This window comes from Theileria orientalis, chromosome 1 (genome assembly GCF_000740895.1).
Source record: "Theileria orientalis strain Shintoku DNA, chromosome 1, complete genome".
NCBI classification, from domain to species: Eukaryota; Apicomplexa; class Aconoidasida; order Piroplasmida; family Theileriidae; genus Theileria; species Theileria orientalis.
In genome coordinates, this window is record NC_025260.1 from 1,771,511 (window position 1) to 1,793,703 (window position 22,193).

The window sequence follows — 22,193 nt, forward strand, 5'->3', positions numbered from 1 at the left end:
ATATACACTATCACAATTATGCTCTAGTTCCTTATGTGCATTGCTCTTCGCCATATTGCCACCACACCCTTTGAATCCGTTGACACCATCATCGTGTCGTTATCGTTCACTGCCGTCGATACCACCGGGCCGCTGTGGAAACTGATTGAGAACGGTATATTTTCATCAGATAGTGAGAATATGAGTATGTTTCTATCTTCGGAGCCGCTGATGCACCAGCCTCCTCCGAACTTAGAGTAACATGACCTCAGAGGCAAGGCCACATGGTTGTTGTTGACGTTGTACCTACACGAGTTTGTGAGTTGTTGCATCATTGGCTAGATTAGTCACTGATCCAACTAGTATAATAATCGTCCAATTAGTTTGACATCGTTAGATTAGTCAATGATCTAACTAGTATAATAATCGTCCAATAGTTTGACATCGTTAGATTGGTTGCTGGTATAACTAGCGTAAAAGTCTTTACCTGTGTGTAAGCTCCATTATCTTTCCACTGTTCGGGTCGTATATCACGTTCAGGACTGATATTGACCCGCTGCAGACGTTGGCGATCAGCGATGGGAGTGCTTCACTGCTCGTAGGCGATACGAATGATAGACATGTTACGGGCCCCTGTGTAATATTTACAGAGTTAATAGTAGAGTGGATGAATATTTACATGCTTGTTTGACATAATAAACTAAAATAACTACCAGTCATACAATAGCCACAATAAACTAACTACCACCAGTGAAACAGCCACAATAAACTAACTACCAGTCATGCAATAGCCACAATAAACTAACTACCACCAGCAGAGAATGGCTGCACTCACCCTTGATATTTGCTTCGTCAGCGTCACCTTAAGCAGCATGTTCGCCTGAGACTCGTACACTGTTATAGAGCCACGCTCGCTTCCCGCCAGTATGTTGAGCCTGGTGTCGTCGAAGGCCAGACACCGCAGTTCGCTCTTCGTCCTTATCTTCTGCACCACCGTTCCCTCGTTGTAGTCCACGATTCTCAGCGTCGGGTTCGAGTTGCACGAGAAGAACAGGTTTGGCTGCAGCGGGTGGAAGTAGATGCAGAGTCCCGGGTACGAGTCGTTGAATACCTTCACGAGCTCTCCCGTCATGACGTTCCACGCCCTGATTGTGCAGTCCACTGATATGCTCACCAGCTCATTGGCGTTCATTTTCGAGAAGCTCATGCACGTCACCGCCTTCGTGTGCAGCGCGAGCGTTGCGAAGTCCACTATTTTCGTCGTCTCGTCGTACACCACTTCGTCATTGCTCAACGAGCTGGCCAACTGCTCATCATCCCTATAAATATTATAATTGTTTTATTTTGTTCCTTTTTGTTTTGTCTACTCTCGTTAGTTTTAGTCTATCATCTAATTTCTATTCTCATAATCTAGTATATATATCAACTAATTTCTATTCTTACCTTAGGTTGTTCGACAGCACTGTCAACTCCAGCGACGTGCGATATACGTGGAATATGTTGATCGTTCCGTTTCTTCTTCCCACTGCCACCACTATGTACGGGTCCGTCAACTCCTCAGGCCTTATCGCCACGCATGTCACTGCACTGTCGTACTTTGACACGTGCGCCACTCTCTTCAGTCCCAGTGGCGGCAGCTTGTTTGCTTCGTGTTCTATTATCGTCGCCTGCAGCAACTTCGCCTGTGACGCCGAGCCTCCTATTCCCGTCAGGAAGCTTCTGAACCTTTCGTAGAAGAACGCTATTGGGCTCTTGGTGATACTCTTCTGTCCCTTCACACCTGCGCATAGTTGTAAAGAGTGCATTGTGCAATGGGCCCACTAGTACTTAAATCATACTTTCTATCACCATTACCACTTTAACGTTGCTTAATATCTATTTACAACACCGTTACTTATCTATCCTATCCGTGACTTACTTCTTGCTGACGACGGCTTCTTTGTCAGTATTGTTCTCAGACTCTTCTTCGACTCAATGAACGGCAGCGTCTTCTTTATGAAATTGAACAGGTTGTCCACTTTCACGAACAAAATCTCATTTTCAGTCGCTAAATAACACAATACACGTGATTCTTAAGTCCTTTTATATATACCAATATATAAACGACTATCCACTATTATCTAACAGACTATCAACCAATATCTTGCCAAGTATCTACTATACGATACCAAATCTCTGTGCCAGCGACAAATCCGTTGGAATCTTCGACTGTTCCACCAGTATCAGGTCATTTTGCAGCATGATGATGCTCGTGTATTTCAACTGCACGTACGACATGATGATTTTAACCATGGTTATGCACTCTATCATCGACCTTTCCGAGCTCGGGTCGAAGCACACTGCTATCAGGTACGTGTTCTTCATCAGCTTCCTCGTCTCCTCGTCGTCGATGTACTCTCCCGGCACCTCCACGAGACTCAACGCGTTGTTGTCTAAATTTTAATTTAGTCGCTCTGCCAACTAGTACCACTACTATAACTTCTACCAATATTGACAACTAGTACAACTAGAATAACTAACAACATTGACAACTAGTACAACTAGAATAACTAACAACATTGACAAGTTCTACTAATACTATAACGACTACATATATACGACTACTTAAATCACATAACTTCTACCAATATTGACAACTAGTACCACTAAAATAACTGCGCAATTCCTACCGTGCTCCGGCTTAAAGTAGTTTACGTGCATCTGGAAGCTCGTCAGCGCGTCCTTGCTCCTCTGGAATAGCCTGTGCCTGCTCAGGTTTTCCTCGTCCGCGTTTGAGATGAGCGCCATCTCCACCAGCCTGCTCTTCCCCGAGCCCGCGGGCCCGCAGAGCACTATATCTACCATCGTGTCCTTCGCCAGCATCTCCTCCGTGTTAATCTGCTGGTACGAGTCCACTCTCGACACTGGCGAGCCCTCCGGCCTCACTGTGTAATTTTCGTTAACACCGGTGAGTTCCTCCAGAAACTTACCTCCTGCGTGCGGACTCGTGATCTCCTTCGATATGAACTGCTTTATCATCTTCAGGTCTGCCAGTATCTTCTTGTTCGTGTTCTCCAGGTGCGTTATTTTTTCAGTGAGGTCCTTGTTGTTGATCGCCAGCTGCTCCTTCTCCATCAGGATCAGCTCCTTCTCGTTCCTCTCCTTCATCAGAAGTCCGTTGAGGCTGCTCAGCCTTGCTTGCAGCTGCAGCACCTTCGACTCGTAGTCGCTCAGCTTCAGCTTATCTTCCTTCAGTTCCTCCTGCAGCAGCTGATTTTTCTCTATCATCGTGCCCAGCGACTTTGCTTCCTGCTGCAGCCTCTTGAACTGTCTCTTCGCGAGCACGCTTCTCCAGTTGACTTGCAGCTTCAGGACGCTTCTCTTCATTTCTCTGTAGTGTCTTCTCTGCACGTACATCTTGAAGTAGCTCTGTATTGTCGTCGCTGCTCCGTTGATATACTTCTCTCTCGACTCTTTCCTGCTCGCCATGCTTCTGAACTTGCTCTGCAGCCTCACCCACTTCTCCAGTCTCCTTCTGTACTCTCCTCTCGTCTTCAGCATTCTGTACGTCGACTGCACTGTCAGCGACGCCCACATACACTTTCTGCGATACTCTCTGATCTTCCTTATTTTATACTTCAGGTACATCTGCAGTGTTCTTATCTTCTTCATCCACTCCTTGTACATCTTCCTCTGACGATAGCTTCTGTAATTTTTCTGTATTACCACTGCGCTTTCGTTCCTCAGCATTTGCAGCGAGTTAAACAGCACTTCGTACACGTTATTCTTGAAGAAGATTACCGTTTTTCCGAATGCCAGCGAACCCTCCTTGTACGGGTCAGCGCTCATCGTCCTCTTGATCACTGTGTCCAGCAGCATCTTACTCATCTTTCTCATGTCCGGCTTGTTGCTCAGCACCTCTTTCTGCTCCTCTCCTCTCAGCAGGTACTTGAACTTGTTGTAGAAGACTGCGTGCGTCAGACGCACTGGGTACCCTGCTCTGCTCACTTCCACCACTTGCAGCATACCTCCGCACCTAATTCATTATTATTATCATTATCATTATTATCATTATCATTATTATCATTATCATTATCATCATTATTATTATCATCATTGTTTTTTTTGTACGGAGCTTTTACTTTCACTCATTAGTTACATATTTATCAGCGCTACTATTTTCGTGTACACTATCACTAACTTTCTTTGCTAACTATCTAACTGTTTCATTTACTTACTTTAACTGCTCATTCACTGACAATCTTTCAAATATGTTTGGCTTATTATATTGATTCGGCTTTATGCATCTTATGAAATGCGGCTCTGTCTTTCCTATTTTATTCATCAGTACGTCCAATTGATTTGTAAACTGCGTTGATATTGTCTTCCTCTTCTTCATTAGTTGTGTCAAATTTTGATTTGATTTTATTAACGACTCAAATATCTGTTTAATTTGTTTATTTTTAACATTCGTTATAAAGTGCAGTGAGTCGTCTGACAGTTGGTCCTTATTTTTTTCTAGGAACCCGTCCACCTTGTACTTTACTCCTCCCGCGAAGTGGTTTATTATAAAACACGTTTGGTCGGTTCGCACCTTGTCAAACCTCTTGTTGCCTATATCCATCCGTTAGTAATAATCAACATTTAGTTGTAAATATTCATCAATATACATTTAGTTGTAAATATTCATCAATATACATTTAGTTGTAAATATTCATCAATGCACAGATATATAATTATAAATGTGTGCTTGTTCACATATCTATAATCAACTATACATAGTTGCTATACACAGATATTCCTCTACTACTAACTAAAGGACTCAGAAATCAGTTTTTACGAACCTGTATGCTTCTGTACCATCTTGTTACACAGTGTCTGATCGGTTCCACCTGGAATATGACACTCTTCGTCGATCATAGCAAATATACCCTAAGTGTTTATTACTATAAATTGGACAACTAGCTACTCGTCAACGGCATATGATAACTGCAGCTCTATCTATCTCTACTTCTTCCTTACGCTTATCTTTGCCTTGAAGAGGTCTATGCAGTCCTGGTTATCTGGGAAGTCCAGCGGATTCCAGCTGATGCCCTCGTCCGTGTACAGCTGCTGCTCGTACTTGAAGACGCAGTTGTTGAAGAAGTTCTGCAGCGTCTCGTTGGTGAAGTTGATGCACAGCTGCTCGAACGAGTTAAGCTGGAAACACTCAAACCCGAATATGTCCAGTATTCCCGCCGACACGTCCACTTCGCTCTGCTTCGGGTCCACTGCCGAGTTCGCTACGTTAACCACGAAGTCGAACAGTATGCTGTATATGTTCTTCGCTATTGCGTCCCTCGTGTCCACTGCCTCGTCTATTCTCTTCGGCTTCGTGTAGAACTCGTTGACCGTTTTTATGCTTCTCGTTAGCAGCACGTTCAGCAGGTCGCTCTCCTCGACCTGCAGCAGCTCTGCGATCTTCGTGATTTTGTCGTCCAGGTTCGAGACCACTGCTCCCTCGGAGCACTCCGCGTTGATGACGAACTCTATGTTCGTCAGGTGCAGCACTGTCGCCACCACTGAGAATATCACGTTGACCTCCTCGGAGCTCAGCCCGAGCGTGTCCATTGCCATCAGGTTCTCGTTGAAGAAGCTGAGGTCGAATGTTTCGTCGTAGTTTCCTATAGGCCTCACGTCCGGCACTATTCTGAAGTTTCCTTGGAAGTGGCTCAGGTCTATGTGCCAGCTTTGGTTGTTCGAGGTCACGAATGTGTACTCGTTTCCGTACTTTCTGTTCGCCGCCACCAGCTGGTGGAACACGTGGTAGTTTCTCTCTCCTGGCTGCTGCTGCGCGATTCTCACCTTCTCCAGCAGGTACGTCTGTATCGTCGCTCCTATCAGCTGCAGTCTGTCCGACGTCCTCTGCACGTACTGCAGCTCTATGTATTTGCCGTAGCGACTCGAGTTATGGTTCCTCAGCGTGCTTGCGTTTCCGAAACTCTCCAGGAGCGGGTTGCTTTCCAGCACCTTCATCTCCACGTTGTCCTTCATCTGCTTCGCTGCCTCGTCTCCGTACGAGTATTTCATTCCCCCTGATTGCGACAAACTCGGTGTTCTTGACATCTGTGGCGTTCTTTTACTTTCGGGGGAATTCAGGTAATAGTTATTCAGGTTTACAGCGTTCCTTATCAGCTGCGAGCACAGATATTTTAATACATATTTCGTCGATTCAGTCTTTCCTGCTCCCGACTCTCCTGATATCAGAATGCTCTGGCAGTTCCCGTCCAACATTCCGTAGTATGCGTCGCTTGCTGTACTGAACACGTGCGGGTCCTTGTCTCCGACATAGTCAAATTTCATCAACATCTACACATTATTGTCTACGTTTATAAAGCTTCTTATTTAGAGCGCTCATCCGGTTAATCCTTGACATATGTTCTATTTTTATACGTCCCACTTTTACTCATTGTAACATTCAACATTTATATACAAATGGCTTACCTGGTTTGAATACAGATTTGGAATCGTTTTAAACGGATTCACTGCTATTAAAATATTCCCTGTTAGCGAATATATTTTATCCCTTTTAAATCTCCAGTGGAGGCTGTGTAATATTGACGCTTCGTGTAAATGTGTCAATTTTGTCAAATCGTCGGGAACATCATCTTTTCCATCAATATCTATGCACATTTTCAGGATCTTTATTCACTTACCGACTGACTGAGGATAAAATGTATCAGTGGTCTTATATTCTCTAAGCTCTCCGTTCTTATCGCCAAGAAGCTTAACTGTCACTGTTTGTTCTGTGACGTTCTCGACAAAGGCTTCAAGCCAAACCTAAAAATGTTAAAACATTTCGCACATAATCGGTTTTACCTCATCTTTACAAGGAACAAATATGTATGTTCCTGGTGTCAATTTTAAATTATCATTTGCCATCTGTTTTACTTCGAATTAATACATTATTGTTATGATTACACATTAATCTTTAAAACAGATATACTGTCATTTATATATATTATAATATTTTACACAATGAAGAGAAACATAAATTTAGAAAGAATTTAAGAAAAATGGGAATAAACAAGTGTAAACAGACACTTCCAATAAAATTACAAATACTCAAGTGGCTACTATTAAGTTATACAAGTGCCTCAATAAAATACACACGTAAAAACAAGTAACAATCAAATAAAATCCGATATAGAAAAAACAAATTTAAATCATTGCGATAGCCGGGACTCGAACCCGGGCCCCAACCTTGGGAGGGTTGGATCCTACCCCTGGACCACTAACGCTCATGGGTGCGACTATTTTGTCAATCTAAATCATTTTCAATATTTAAATTTAAATAAATTTGAAATATAATTATTTTTGTTTAATTATATATATTATTTGTTTTTGAATTATGCTTTGATTCATATTGTATATTTATGGAATCCATGAAAAAATTTACACAGAAGTTGATAGATGACCTTTATATACGATTATTACACTTGTTTACATATGCTTGACACTTATTTAACTGATTACTTGCTATCTATACATCCATAGATTACACATCTAGGAAGGATGCAAATACGGATAAAGAAGTATTATAAAAATTCCTTGGTCCATAAAAACATATTATTTTATGATAAACAATAAGAAAATTCTTATTAAATAATAGTTTTAAAGTTTGGTAGGTACTAAATAGTTGTTTTTGGAAAATCAGTGTAAAAACAGCGGGGTACATAATTCGAACATTTTTAGATAAATAAAGCAAATATGATCACAAAACAATTTTTTATCTTAAATTTATTGTAAATAAAACCTAGTTTTAATTGTTTTAAAATTTATTTAAAATTTATTATAACCAATATGGGAAATCATGTTACACAATTTAAACTATAATTGGATGGATCAATTATCGGCTGGCACTTTAAACGAAAGCCCAGCGATTAGCGAACTAACATATGAATATATCAGAAGGATTCCTATTACAGAATCACTAACTAGAGTTTTTAGAGGCGATTACCTAAAAAAATGGAAAAGATCAGTACCACTGACCTCAATCAACCCATCAGATAGTCCAGAAACACTGGAGCCTCACCCTCAAGGCATAAAGAGGATATTTAGTACCCTCCCAAAGGGAAAATCGCATGAACGCTTCTTCTGGGTGTGCCAAGTCTGCGATACGCTGTTTCTAAGATGGCACTCCAGGAGAAAAGCGAGCTTCGAGAGCATATTCCCACTATGCGCAGTGAAGTCTATACACAGAGCAGACGAATTGTCATTCTTCGACAAAAGGGAGCCTTTTGATGGAATCGATATGAAACAAGTGTTCGTGATAAACGGAAGAGTTGGACTATATTTGGCAGCGGAGTCAGAAAGAGAGGCCTTGCTGTGGATATCAGGGTTGTATTTTGCGTCGAGATACGCCAGAAGCGAGTACGCTCTAAACTGGATAACAAACTCGCCACTGTATAACAATTATCTGTCAACACAAAGGAGGAGGACGACAGGTATGATAAGTAGACTAAAAGTGCAGTTTGGAAAATTAAAATAGTTGTACACATGTAGCACAGGAGCATTAATAAAACAATGTGTAGATTCGGATCACCAATTCAACTCTAAGAACCTGAAGGCAGTGCTGAAAGAAAAGAGGTTTAGCCTGAAGGCAATGGGCAACTACGATCTGATGAAGGAAATCGACGAGGAGTTCGCACTGCCAGTTAACCTATCGCACCTGGTGGAGTTCATGGAGGCGACGTCGCTCATATCGAGGCCGGAAAACGTGGATAAAATAGCGATGTTCGTGAAAAGGATCCTGGAGTACAGAAACAAAGTTAACAACAGCTTCGTGCAAATGACAGCATCGCTGGACAGGGGGATGACGCCAGAGCAGATGCTGAAGGCAGCGACGGAGCACCTGGAGTCGCTGAACGTGGACTACAGGCTCTTCAAGGGAGAAATCACGATGCTGTACCCACTGCTGACGGACGAGGAGGCGCAGGATCTGTTCTACAGCATCGTGAGGCAGTGCGCGCTGAGAATAGTGCTGAACACGGGAGGAGGGAGCAGCCTGGAGTTCATGCAGTCGCTGCCGACGGAAAACTACGAGCTTTTCATGAAGAGAGTGCAGTCGGCAGACCTGAACGAGATGACGACGAACGTGATATCTCTGGGAGAGGCGCTGAAGCCAATCACGTACATCATGGACGCAGAGCCCTCGGAGGGGCCAGTGGTGTGCTTCAAGAAGTCGCTGAAGCCGAGGGTGCCAGTGCGCTTCCTGACGCTGCTGGGATTCAACTGGTCTCTCGCGCAGAGCTTCAACAGCATCTGCATCCCGCAGGACAGCGAGGAGCTGGTGAACACGCTCTCGCTGACCATGTCGGACTTCTGGATCTCGAGCAGCCACAACACGTACCTGGTGGGAGACCAGCTGGGCGGCTCGGCGACGGCGAGCGCACTCGCGGAGGCGCTGATCAGAGGCTGCAGGTGCATAGAGCTCGACTGCCAGGACGGAGACGAGGAGCCGGTGCTCTGCCACGCCTGGAAAAACTGCCACCTCACGGGCTCAGTGACGCTGCGCGAGGGGCTGGCTGCGATCAAAAGCGCCGCCTTCGAGACCTCGATCATGCCAGTGATACTCTCCTTCGAGATGCACTGCTCAGACGACTTTAAGCTCATGGCGGCGGAGCTGGTGAAGCAGATCCTGGGCGAGGAGCTGTTCCTGCTGGACGAGTCGGACCCAGTGGACCTGGCGGCGACGGTGGAGATAGGAACTCTGGTGCGCAAGTTCATCGTGAAGGCGAAGTACAAGTCGCCGGAGACGTCCCTCATGGGCCCCGGAGAGTCGGAGTGGCAGGCGCTGATAACGCTGCGGGGCATCGACATCGAGGAGGTCGACGAGAGCAACATCGACAAGATCAAGAGCAACACGGTATTCGCGATCTCGGAGACGAAGCTGCTGAAGCTGAATAAAAGGAGCAACCTGATCCAGATGCTCTCAGAGCACTGCTTCGTGCGCGTGTACCCGTCGGCCACGAGGCTCGCGAGCACGAACTTCTGCCCAGTCAACGCGTGGAGCATGGGAGTGCAGTTCGCAGCGCTCAACTTCCAGTCGCACGACAGGTCGATGCTGATCAACCACGGAAGGTTCTACAACTCGCAGGGCTACGTGCCGAAGCTGATCTACCGCAACCTGGAGCCGTCGCTCCACAGCGGCATCAACGGCCGCGACTTCGGCGGCGAGGGCCGCGCGGACCCGAGGCGGCTGAACAACGACCTCATTCTCAAGGTACACGTGCTGAGCGGCACGCAACTGCCGAGCACGTTCGGCTACCAGGAGAAGAACTACGCGAACTCATTCTGGAACGTGCTGTACTCGATAGAGCGCGAGGGCTGTCCGCTGGACACCACGCACATAAAGCAGCCCAGGGGCGCCGCCAGGAAGGAGAAGAAGAAGCTGAAGGCTGCAATCGAGGCGGGGCTGATGGTCGACGAGGACGACGAGCAGTCGACGCTCTACGAGGTCATCGACAAGTCGGCGCGCGTCGTCGCCTCGAACCCGGAGAGGCTCTGCCCCTTCGTGGAGGTGGCCGTGGTGGGCCAGGGCGAGGCCTCGTACAAGACGAAGCCCGTCAACTTCAACTCGTTCAACCCGGTCTGGTCCGAGTCCAGCGGGCCCTTCGAGTTTAAAATACGCGACCCGAACAAGGCGATCATCCTCTTCGACGTGAAGCACTTCGACACGATATCGTCCGAGACCGTGGGCCAGGCCGCCTTCCCGGTGAGCAGGCTGAGGCCCGGAATCCGGTGGGTGCAGCTGCTGGACTCGAAGTTCATGGAGATCGAGAGCTGCGGACTCCTCGTCCACGTGCAGATGAAGTTCAAGTGAGGCGGCCGCGCCGCTTGGCCGCCAGCCAACACGCTGACGCTAATGTATCTGTTAGTAGCATTTGTTAGTGACATGTGCTAGTAGTATTTATTAGTAGCATATTTTATAACATTGTGTTAGTAGCATTTATTAGTAACATGTGTTGGAAGCGACCATGTACAATTCATCAATAGATTAGTTACAGTAGTGCGTGTGACCGCCTTACAGTTTTGTGGACGAAGCCAGCGAACTCGGTTACAGGGAAACGGGAGCTGGAGTGCCTGAGGCAACACCGTTGCGAAGCGCGATTTACTGCGGCCCTTGCAGAAGCCTAGTCTTCGGGGATAACTGCGGGCAGGGAGTGCTTGAAGCAGAGCATTGCGAGCCACTTTACGATCCGCATCGCCAGGAACCAGAGGAACGTGTTGAAGGCCAGCGTCGAGTAGTAGCACTTCTCGTAGTGCGTGCTGGAGCCCCAAAGCGGGTTCACCACGCAGTAGGTGGGACTGCAGGTGTTCACGTCCGAGTGCTGCAGGTACGTGAGCAGCTTGCGGGGTGCCGGCAGGCCCAGGCGCTCGGGGGAGGGCGTGTGGTCCCTCAGGGCCGACTTGCAGGAGTCGCAGGGGAACCTGTCCAGGTTCTCGAGGCAGTCGCTGCAGGAGGCCCTATGGCAGTGGTAGACCATGTAAAGGCTCAGCGCGAGGGCCAGGGCGCCCAGGGCCAGGAAGATCGCGCCCTTCCGTCTGAGGTACCTGAGGTCCACCGGGTCCTCCCTGAAGAGGTCTATGTTGAAGTAGCCCTTAGGGAGGATCCTGGCCAGCCTGTCAATTCCACATTCGTGCTCTTCGCCAGCCTTCTCGGGCTCCGGAAGGTGTATCTCCGAGGTCGTGTATTTGTACTTTTCGTAGAACCTATCTACCCACATCTGCTGAGAACACGTAAACACACATTTTAAACGCGGTTGAGCATGAATATCTAATGTACATTAAAATTTATGACTGGGCTAGTTATTGGGTGAAACGATTAAAGTGTCCTTCCATCCCCTACTCTGGAGTATTTTCCTCCTAAATTGGTCCGTAAGTCCTTTTAAATTACCTGGTTTGGTAGTAGAAGTTGAAATGGTGTTCGTGTGTGCCATCGGCTCTGATGTGCAACACGAAGGGATTCTGTCCGCTGTCGTAGTAAAACAGAGCCACGTCGTTTCGATTATCCCCCGTTCCGTCCACAAAGCGCGGTTGCCGCGCCTCCTCCGTGGCTTCGACCACACGCGTCCCGTCGTTGCCTCCATTATCTTGCGATTCCGCCCTCATGTTGCCCCCGCCGACCCGTGTGCCGTCGACGTTCCCGTACAATGCCGTTATGTCAATGGTGTAGGGGAACTGGCGCACGAACGTCCTCGAGTCCTTGATCGCGCTCGCCACCGATTTGATTGCCGCTGCGTTCTCCTCGCTCCTCGACCACGAGAGGTCCTTGTACTCGTCCACAATTTTCAGGAAGTCCTTCCAGGCCACGTCGCTTCCTCCGCTCAGTCTGACCAGACTCGCCACCACCTACGGAATTCTTGTGATGCGTGTACTTCGTACCGTCAGCAGGTGCGTGTTGAAGTGCTTGGGCTTGAGCTGTGTGAACTTTCTGACCACCTTCAGCAACGTCGCCGAATACAGGTGGTAGCCCACCGCCACCATGTCCCAGATCAGCGACGACAGGTCATATTCGTCGAACTCCTTTATTTTCCTGTCGACGTGCTCCTCTAGAGTTTGAAATAGCTCCTTGGACTCTATTCTTCCGAGGATGCCGAAATACCTCAGTATTTTGACCACATCGACTCCATCTTTTCTTCCCCTTAACACCCTTGTTGCCAACTGCTCCACTTCACTGGTTCTCGCCTGAATGGAGACCATTCCTGCTAAGAGTTCGAGCAGCTCCTCGTAGTCAACTTCCTCTTTCGCCCTGACGCTTTCCAGGAAGTGCACTATGAACCTATAGAAGTCCTGCGATTCCTCCGGCCCGAGCTTCACTTCGGAAGACAACTTGATTATCGGCACCAGTTCTTTCACAGAGCATTCTGAAACTTGACTCAGGCTTGACGTTATCAGCTTAAACATTCTATTTTCCACCATTCCGAGTGCAGAGCAGCTTCTAAAATAACCAATTAACCAGAGGTGATGTGTCATTTCAGGTCACAGCCTGTAGGCTATACGAGACTAGTAAAACAAGTTTAATAAAGCTGGGTGTACACATATACGTCTACATAGGTTCGTCTTACTTTGCGATATGCACCAGGTGCTTCAGATGTAACCAGTCTGGAAAGCTTTCAGCCAATGTTATCGTCTGGTAGTACAGACCATACTGAGGCACCCTGGCCATGGCAAGTGACTCGAATATTCTACACACCATGTTTGCGTTTTTGAAATACGCAACTCTGCTTTGCAAATACTCAGCCAGCTTATTATAGATTGCCGCCTCTGAACAACGGTTAACTCTTGTGGCGTCGACTTACTTTTTATCCCCAAGCTTCCACACGCTATCAGCGCCTCTGCAACCAACTCTGGACTCCAGTTGAAGGTCAGTGTTGCTGGGATGTTTCGAATCAGTCTCCCGTACGTTATTGCGTCGCCCTGGTTAAGACAAGACAGTACCTAATAATTTTAATCGGCGTGAATATTAGTGCATAATTAAAACAACTGATGTATGTATTAGTGCATAATTAAAACAATTAGCACGAATTAGTATATGAGTAGCACCTATGCTAGTAGCGCATTTTCTACCTACGGCACACACGGCCATTAAAAACCTACCACCAGCGATTTGAGCGGGTATCCGTACTTTAGCGTGTACGAATACTTCCAAAGCTCCGTTGCGAATCTCGGCACTAAGTCTGACCTGAGGCCGTAGATGTAGTACATCTCCGCCACGTCGATCAGATTAAAATACGTGTACTGGTGAAGCACGTACGGCAGCCTCCTGTCCAGCGTTTTTATGAATTTGCTGTTTCTGAAGTCCCACCCCTTCAAAACTGACTTCTGCTCCTCGTCAGAGAGGCTCCTTGAGTAGTCGACCTTCGGCACAAAGTCGTAGCTCCTTCTGTTTGCGAGCATTTTTGCGTAGTGCCTTGGCAGCCTCTTTCCGCACTCCCGATTTGCCGCGCCTGCAATCCTCGCGGGGCCTTTGCAGCCACCTCCTCGCCTCAACGCATCAATGTGAGATTCGCTCCGCTCACTCTCGACGTACGGCACCCTGCTCATGTATCTGCAGAAGTTGCCTATTTGACTTTCGGCGCAGTCCCAGAACGATCTCGCCATCTTACTGCTGTAGTGTTCTACAAATCCCTTGTCGTAGATTCCCATCCTCCCAAAGAGCAGCAGCAGTTTGTCGAGCTCACTCGTTTGCAGATTCACCTTCCCGGTTGTTATGCGCTCCATCGAATCTCTGTAAATCTTACACATTGTTCCCGCGTCTTGCCCGAATCCTGCACACAGCCTTGTGTACGCTTCAATCAGTGAGTATGCGTTGTCCGAGTTGACTTTAAATCCTCTTTCTTGCAAACATTCAAACAGTTTTGTACACGTTTCCCTCGAGCTCAACTTCAGGTTAAACTTTGTGTGCGCTTTTCCTTCTCTGGGCAAATATACCAGTGCGTTGACCACCTTGGAGTATGACACGAGCAGTTTGAATATGCTGTCTGTTGCTATATATCTTTTTTCTGCTTCTATTGACTCAATTACACTCAAACACAGCCTTCCCTGATAACTCTCAAGCGGCGTATGCGACAATTGCTGGAATCTTATACCGATGTCGTTTATGCATCGACTCACCTTTTCTCTAAATTCATCCAAAGCTGCTGAGTCCAAAATATTACTTCTTTTCTCATTTTTATCAGATTGTGTAACTTCCAGTCTTTGGTGTGTGCTTCCTTCTTTTATTGCCGCCACCGTCCTTTCATATGCCTTAAACGACGTGTACAGGTGCTTAACTCCGCCGTAATTCTTGTTTTTTCCGTCCTTCCACCTTCTGTATGCTTCTCTGCTCCACTGTTCCCAGGGAGGAACTTGTCTTCTACTTACTGCTACCATACATGAATTATACTACGCGAGTACATTACGTATACTAAAAGGCACATTAGTGGCTACAATCTAGAATGTGTACGGTTTTTGGCAATTTTTTTCCCATAATCTCTGATTAACTGTTTATGTTTATTGTTGCCCAATCCCAGGGGCATAATAACAGATCCGATTTTAACAGAGGTCTAAAATTGTTATTATCGTTGCTGTTAATGCTACTACTACTGTTGGTACTAGTACTATTACTACTACTACTGTTGGTACTACTGTTGCTACTACTGCTACTACTACTACTGTTACTACTGCTTCCACCAATGGTAATACTTGTAAATACTCGTGGTTTTCAACTCTTACCTTCGGTTGTATTAGCCTCTTGTGCATATTCATCGTATTCCACTCCGGCCCGAGTGGTATTTCCATCTTCGAGTTGTATTCGTGACGGTTGTTGAACGGGTGCGGCAACTACGATTTCTTATGCTTCAAGTGGAAACTTACGTTGTGTATGTAGTACTTCGACAGCTTCGGGTCCTTCCTCTTCGACACCTTAACTCGTGGTTTTTTGTGCTTCCCCTTTTCCTCCTCCTCCTCCTTCCCCTTCTCTGTGTCCTTTTTTACTTCACTTTCCATCCCGTATCCTGTCCATGACCCCCAACCTGCCATTCTACTCTTTTTATCGTCTCCTTTCCCCTTTTCATCTTCTGAATCTTCTATGTAATTTTCATCTTCGGGTCTTGTTACGAACATCTCTTTGACGTGTTTTTCATTTTCATTTTCTTTCTCTTCGTGAATCGAATCAATCTACACACATTTATTTACTGCTACTACTGTCTACTTACAAATTCATCCAATCCACCATCGACCTTAACCACTTTGCTTCTCTTACTAACTTTCTCCTCACTTTCCAACTTTCCCTTATTCAACCCTTCACTATCATACTTTTCACCACCAGCTTTCTGTTGCTCGTGATCGCGTCCTCGTTCTATGTGTGCTTTCTGTTGTTCTTGATGCTGTCCTCGTTCTATGTGTGCTTGTTCAGATAAATACGGCTGTGTGTTAGATTTATCTGTAAATATTGACGTGTCGTATGCGATATTCTTCAACTTTGCCGTCGTCCTGTCTTCCACCTTGTCGAATTCGCTAAGTTGATCGCTGAAGAGTCTTTTACTCAGTTCCTCTCTGGCCTTTTCCAACTCTTGTTTCCTAAACATCCTATTACTCCGCACAAACTTACGAGAATTTGAGTGTTTTGTCTTCCTTAAGTTGATTCAGCTTAACTATTTGCGAGTCCACTTCAACTCCTTCTTCGTTTACTATCACACTGTAGTCAACTACGTCTTCTTCCTCCTCATCCTTCCTGTTATCGACGACAATCTTACCGAAATGGTCATGGTCCTGCTCATAGTCGTCTTCGTCTTCTTCTTCTTCCGATCCACTTTTTTCATTCTCATTCTCTTCTTGCAACCTTCTATTTTCAATTGCGTTTTTCATGAATGTCAAATTGAATAAGCCCTTTTCCGGAATTGGCACTAAAAATAATTTGTTTATGTAATATAATTAAGATACCTGACGAGTCCAGTATTACGTTCAACTTATCCTGATTCGTTTCTCTCATTCTCAACTCTTCTTCATCATCACTATTATATTCCTCATCCTCCTCTTCTTCCTTTCTAAACTTAGCCACTTCGTCTATTAGTTGATGATCGTTTCTTAGATTTTGATTTTGAAACGATATTTCCTTCAGCAATTCCTTTCCTCCGTATCGTAGTGCCATTTTTGCCCATTTTGATTGTGCTTCTTTTTTTCTCAGTATTCTCTTTTCTGCTCTCTTTCTTTCAAATGTACTCTTTATTTCATTTGCCAGGTCTGGGTCATCTATTTTCGTTAATAGTTTCGCTGCTATTTCCAAATCTCTCTGTTTTTGTCTCTTATGCCATCTTTTACTCTTTATTCTATTTATTCTTTTATTTTTTTTCTGTTCTCTTGCCAGCACTGCTTTTGCCAGTGCTTTTCCTTCTATCAATTTTAGCTTTTTATCACTCGATTGTGCCAACTTCTTTTCCAGCTCCGTTTCAGGCTTAAATGTCGAATACAGTGTTCCGCATGTTGCTTCTGACCTCTCCGTTTCTTCTCCGTACACCAATCCTTCTTTTTTATTTATTTGCGATACTATTGGTGCCCATTTTTTTGTCAGATGTTTCTTTACTGATTCATACTGTGTTTTTCTTTCCAGTCTTTTTGTTCTTGCTTCCGATTCTGACTTGAAAATTTTCGGCACATCTTCTTCAACTTGCTTGAACTTCTTTACCAGCTTCTTATATGTTTCATTTGATTCCTTTGACTGTGTTATCCACTTATATGATGGGTCGTTTTCTTCCAGTTGGTCGTAGTCCAATATTGTTCCGCTCAACTCGACACTTTCTTCCAATCTATCTATACTAAAATCTTTTTCCGTTTTATTTTCTTCATTTTCATTCCTTTTATCCCTGTTGGTATGTGTTAAATCTGTGTGTTCAGTGCCTTCTTCATATGCTTCATCGAAGCCATAACTATCGTGGATATACTTCCATAATTCTCCTCCTTCATTGTTTATATTTCCTTTTTTATTTCCACCAACATCTAAATCATCGATTATATCTTCATCTTCTGATATTTCCTCGTCAAACTTATCGTTTCTTTTGGGCTTCTTAGATCTAGGAGGCAAGCGTTTCCTTATCTTCTTCATTTTTACAGAGATATCATAAATATGTTACAACAGTATTATAATCATATTCATGAACTAAAAGGTTACCGTTGAAATAAATATAATGTGTACTTTACAGGTTGTCGGTATGACCAATATGGGAAACAAAATAATGTGAGCTACACAATTTTTATAAATCAATCTAATCATTTAAAGGAGATCATATACATTGCAAACAATATATAATCTTACAAAGTGAAACGGCAAACAACATTGTTTTAAGACAAACGACAAATTTCACAAACAATTAAATCATGAAATATACTGATAGCTAACAACCATAAAAATTAATTTATTAATAACATATAAATCGTAAAAATATAGATAATTAGTTGTTAGACTCATTATGAAATTTTTACTGTTGTAAAAAGATGTGTATTAAAATCAGATAATGGATCTACGTTTAGATTTAAAAAACCGTTACAATTATTGTGTTAAAAGGTGTGTTTCATATAGGTACAAATAGTTAATTTAATTATGATGTTATTTAAACACTATATTAGTTTCGCCTTATAAAATTTACCGATTGCGAGTGTACCTTGTTTATTTGAGACACAATTTATATAGTTTTCTCTGTATTTTAACATTTAAAATGAGAGTGTTATATATAGTTTTTTGATATATCTTTCAAGATGGAGAACAACAACGTGTGCCCGCAAGCCAAGAACGGCGATAAAAGAATGAGTAAAAGTGAGAAAACAACACCAACCGATGGTGTTACGAAACCACAAAGCATAGGCACGAAGTGTAGACCTAACGAAACTAACCCAAAAGCCCAAGCGCATTCAAAACTGAGAGGAAATGATTCCTCTGTTGTCATTAAGGCAATAGGCTCATACGTACAGTGTAATATTTGCAGTAAACTCTGTTCCAGACAGGGACACATCAAGTGCGCAGAGTGTATCGACTTCAATATATGTATTAAATGCTTCTGTTCCGGCCTAGAAAGGCCAGACGAGGAGGCCCTGAGTAGCTCATTCGTAAACGTACCATTGAAGGATTCAGGGTCGGAACACCGAAACACACACAAGTACATACCAGTAGGCCCGTCAAACTTCGCCCTGTTCTCAAAAGGTACAAAAGTAAATTATAATGCTGTTTAGATTGGTCAGCGGAACAGGAGCTGTTGCTGATAGACGCGATTTCGAAATACGGACTCGGAAACTGGACAGTAAGATCAATAGACATATATGTGTGGAAACTTTACGGCACGTTAAAAATCATGTGCAGGAGGTGTCGGACATGGTTACAATGTCGCACTCAGGGTACAAGACGGAGGAGGAATGCGAAGCACACTACTACCAGTACTACCTAAATTCAGCAACAGCGCCACTACCGGTAAGCACTAAAAAGTAAAAAGACCTTTCGAAAGCACACTAACAAACACTTAGGATACGACGAGTCTGGTCTACGATAATAATGGAAAGCCACTTATGGTACCACACAGAGGCCCGCGCCCATTACAGGATAAACCAAAGCCAGGTATAGGAACCACAAGTGATAAATAAAATCAATTTCAGCCTCGAGCAATAAGCCGCAAGCCAAGCCACAAATAATTGGATATTGGCCACTGAGAGGAGACTTCGACATAGAATACGACAACGACGCAGAGCTGATACTGGCGGACATGGAATTTAGATCGGACGACACCCCCGAGCAAATAGAATTGAAGCTGAGCGTAATTGAAATATACAACTCTAAACTAGATGAACGGATATATCGCAAAAAAATCATAATAGAACGGTAAGAAAATGGCCTGAATAAGTAGCTATTGCAGAGATTTATTGATGTGTATTGCCACCATAGATAATAACTACACTATGAACTTACTCAGTTAATAAAGTAAGGTTACTTGATTAATTTGAACACGCATGTTAGTTGTGTGCCTGTTAATGCCGTACTCTAATATACCCAATTACCTTGCATATGAGAAATTGTGTAGGGGCCTGCTCGATACAAAGTCCCTGCAACAGAAGGAGCGTAAGTACACAACGGAGGAAAAGGAACTATACAACCTGTTTAAGCCATTCCTAAGGTTCCAAACACCAGAGGAACACGATCACACAATAAGACTCATAGTCAAGGAGAGGAAGCTGAGATCAAGACTGTATCAGCTGATGATATGGAAGACCCTGGGATTGGAGAGCGCCGAGGACATCAAGAAGTACGAAGATAAGCTGCAGAGAATAGACTACTTCAAAGAGGTGTTGATTAAGCAGGAATCGGACCCTTCCAGGAGACACGAAAAAAGATTGAGAACATCTTCGTTTGACAACGAGGTGACCGTTTAGACAACTAATAGATAGGAACAGATAAATAGATAGATATGGAGACAGTTAGTTACACACATAGAAAGTAACAACAACGTGCAAACAGAGCATAATTGTCCTAGGCTGCCAGCACCAGTAGTGCCAATAAGCTTAAGCTGAAAGATTTCATGGAGGAAAACGAAATAGAGTTCTGCGAATCACTACAGCTGCCGCCAATCGCCTACTTCCTGGCAAAAAGAGTACTGCTGCAAGAGCTGGCCTGCAACACAATATACTCAGTGGACGACATGTGCAACGAGCTGAGAATAGACGGGACGAAGCAGGGAAGAATATTCGACTTCCTGCTAATGCTCTCGCCCAAGGCGCTGAGAAGCATGGACCAGGAAGTGGCGGACCTGTCGAAGGCGACACTGGATAAGTACGGATTCATAGACACGTCGAACTCGTCAACACAAATCACAGTGGACACGACAACGAGCGCGCCCGTGGGAGCAGTGGAAAAGTCAACTGGGTCCTCGACGAAGACCAGTAACCCTGAATCCAGGGGGTCTCACACGCCCAGGTCGACGACGAAGGGCACACCCACAGCCGACAGACCCTTGAAACAGCAGAAATTGCAATTTTAATTTTTAATACGTATATGTGTTACGATATTTAGGGAGTATTTGAGTTAGGTGGCGCCGTGCATCATCGGGTCACCTCCAGAGGATTTCAGTTTTAAAACCTAGGATTCCAGGGGAATGGAGGATGAGATTAGTATATATGACCACTCTGAATACGTTACAGCGTATGACGAGCATCATAATACACTGCAAGGCTGCTACTACTCCCAAGCGGAGCAATATAAGGATTGCGAAGCTCCAACGAATACATACGAGCATAACCACCAGTTCCAAGAAAGTTACGCATCTAAGAACACGCAATTTAACTCCTTCCTACAGAACTACTCCAATAATCACAGAAAAATAGATACAATGTTCCGTTTTTATAGAATCTCGAACAACCTTAACATTAATAACCCAGATAGGATATACAACATGTTCTTAAAGAGACTTAAAAATAGAAAAAGGTTGGAATCATCGCCAATTAGTCTTGAATTGGTAGTTGCGGCACTTTTCTACATTGATCAGCGCAACAACAGTTCGACCAACTATACTCTCCGTGATATACTATCTAGGATACCGAACTGCCGAGTTACCCTAAAGGAGTTTAGCGGAATAATATCTAGGATATCTAGGGAGGCTGGAGTAACTAAACTGGCAACTGTCCTAGATGACAGCGTAATAAGCAATATGCTGGAAAAGTTAAGAACATATTGCGCGCAGAACATCGATGGAACTGGAGAAAGTATTACTCCAACCTGTACAACAACAGTGTTGATGAATATGAACGAGTTTGGAGACCTAGATACCATGATCAATAGCTCGACAGTCAACTTGGACTTGACAGAGGATAGTGACACCAAAGATATCGCAAAGGAACACGGAGTTGCTAATAAAGATCGAGTTAAATATAGACTGATACATAGACTTATTTGCTCAAACTACGAAAGGATTGAGAAAGTGTCAATAACACTAATGAATTGGACGAATGACACGCTGGACTGTTCAGAAGATGTATTAGATCCGAAAATAAGAATAGTGTTCAGATGTAAAAAAACACTAACTTCATGTATCATTTTCATCGTACTATCTGCTATGAGAATACCAGTGACCTGTACACTGATGTGCAACGCAATGGAAGTGGCAAAACCATCATTTTATCGCAACTATCGCATTTTGATGTTTAAACTAAGTTCAATACTGGGCACCACCGAAAAGTTAAAAAACTTGAAGAATGATACATTTTGTAGGAGGATATTACTCCTGAGTGAGTCAAAGGGAGGAGTTTCAAATTCAGAGGATAGTACATACAGTATAAAAAAGGACAGCATTGATAATGATGACTGCACAAAAAAGACAGAGAAAGATTCATTTAATGAAACCGATCATATAACCACAAATAAGATGACATATCTCAAATCTCTAAGATGTTTGGATGTTTTAAACAGTAAGCACGTGTCTACAAATGCGAAGGATAATGCCACGGGTCTTAATGAGAATCCAGTTTACTATGATAAGACAGGAAATAAATATATATGCTGTTACACAGCCGATGGAAAGAAAAAAAAGAAAACATTTTCAGTTAATCTATACGGAAGTGAGATGGCATTCAGTTTAGCGAACGAATTTTCATCATCGATTTCAAATAGGTGTATCTGATACAATTATAAATATTAATATAACTTAACATTTAATAATAATATAATAAATATAGACATA

At 44.1% G+C, this 22,193-nt stretch overlaps 8 protein-coding genes and 1 non-coding gene across 9 annotated transcripts; 4 read left to right on the forward strand and 5 right to left on the reverse strand.

The window, feature by feature from the left end:
• Window positions 1-23: 23 nt before the first annotated feature.
• Window positions 24-6,879, reverse strand: TOT_010000724 (myosin; the record flags this gene model as incomplete). Its single annotated transcript, XM_009691271.1, has 13 exons — window positions 24-285; window positions 467-612; window positions 815-1,298; window positions 1,423-1,759; window positions 1,898-2,026; window positions 2,148-2,411; window positions 2,649-3,994; window positions 4,197-4,572; window positions 4,803-4,890; window positions 4,981-6,306; window positions 6,442-6,620; window positions 6,654-6,777; window positions 6,817-6,879. 13 exons carry the CDS (start codon window positions 6,877-6,879, stop codon window positions 24-26), a joined length of 5,124 nt encoding a protein of 1,707 aa, XP_009689566.1.
• A 134-nt stretch (window positions 6,880-7,013) lies between these two features.
• On the forward strand, window positions 7,014-7,267 carry TOT_010000725 (hypothetical protein; the record flags this gene model as incomplete). Its single annotated transcript, XM_009691272.1, has 2 exons — window positions 7,014-7,110; window positions 7,176-7,267. 2 exons carry the CDS (start codon window positions 7,014-7,016, stop codon window positions 7,265-7,267), a joined length of 189 nt encoding a protein of 62 aa, XP_009689567.1.
• TOT_01t000011 lies at window positions 7,168-7,238 on the reverse strand. Its single transcript has one exon. It is a non-coding gene; the product is annotated as a tRNA-Gly (tRNA).
• A 543-nt stretch (window positions 7,268-7,810) lies between the features above and the next one.
• Window positions 7,811-10,822, forward strand: TOT_010000726 (1-phosphatidylinositol-4,5-bisphosphate phosphodiesterase; the record flags this gene model as incomplete). The annotated part of the gene is made up of 2 exons (XM_009691273.1): window positions 7,811-8,444; window positions 8,532-10,822. 2 exons carry the CDS (start codon window positions 7,811-7,813, stop codon window positions 10,820-10,822), a joined length of 2,925 nt encoding a protein of 974 aa, XP_009689568.1.
• Window positions 10,823-11,132: 310 nt separating this feature from the next.
• Window positions 11,133-14,874, reverse strand: TOT_010000727 (conserved hypothetical protein; the record flags this gene model as incomplete). Its single annotated transcript, XM_009691274.1, has 8 exons — window positions 11,133-11,729; window positions 11,823-11,865; window positions 11,897-12,351; window positions 12,385-12,940; window positions 13,068-13,266; window positions 13,302-13,440; window positions 13,600-14,397; window positions 14,734-14,874. 8 exons carry the CDS (start codon window positions 14,872-14,874, stop codon window positions 11,133-11,135), a joined length of 2,928 nt encoding a protein of 975 aa, XP_009689569.1.
• A 450-nt stretch (window positions 14,875-15,324) lies between these two features.
• Window positions 15,325-16,070, reverse strand: TOT_010000728 (conserved hypothetical protein; the record flags this gene model as incomplete). The annotated part of the gene is made up of 2 exons (XM_009691275.1): window positions 15,325-15,660; window positions 15,699-16,070. The coding sequence occupies 2 exons, from the start codon at window positions 16,068-16,070 to the stop codon at window positions 15,325-15,327; spliced, it is 708 nt and encodes a 235-aa protein (XP_009689570.1).
• Window positions 16,071-16,089: 19 nt separating this feature from the next.
• On the reverse strand, window positions 16,090-17,584 carry TOT_010000729 (conserved hypothetical protein; the record flags this gene model as incomplete). The annotated part of the gene is made up of 2 exons (XM_009691276.1): window positions 16,090-16,388; window positions 16,426-17,584. The coding sequence occupies 2 exons, from the start codon at window positions 17,582-17,584 to the stop codon at window positions 16,090-16,092; spliced, it is 1,458 nt and encodes a 485-aa protein (XP_009689571.1).
• A 650-nt stretch (window positions 17,585-18,234) lies between these two features.
• TOT_010000730 (transcriptional adaptor) lies at window positions 18,235-20,498 on the forward strand (the record flags this gene model as incomplete). The annotated part of the gene is made up of 7 exons (XM_009691277.1): window positions 18,235-18,676; window positions 18,706-18,773; window positions 18,833-18,940; window positions 18,994-19,099; window positions 19,123-19,345; window positions 19,545-19,881; window positions 19,995-20,498. The coding sequence occupies 7 exons, from the start codon at window positions 18,235-18,237 to the stop codon at window positions 20,496-20,498; spliced, it is 1,788 nt and encodes a 595-aa protein (XP_009689572.1).
• A 114-nt stretch (window positions 20,499-20,612) lies between these two features.
• Window positions 20,613-22,133, forward strand: TOT_010000731 (conserved hypothetical protein; the record flags this gene model as incomplete). The annotated part of the gene is made up of 1 exon (XM_009691278.1): window positions 20,613-22,133. The coding sequence occupies one exon, from the start codon at window positions 20,613-20,615 to the stop codon at window positions 22,131-22,133; it is 1,521 nt and encodes a 506-aa protein (XP_009689573.1).
• Window positions 22,134-22,193: the final 60 nt, after the last annotated feature.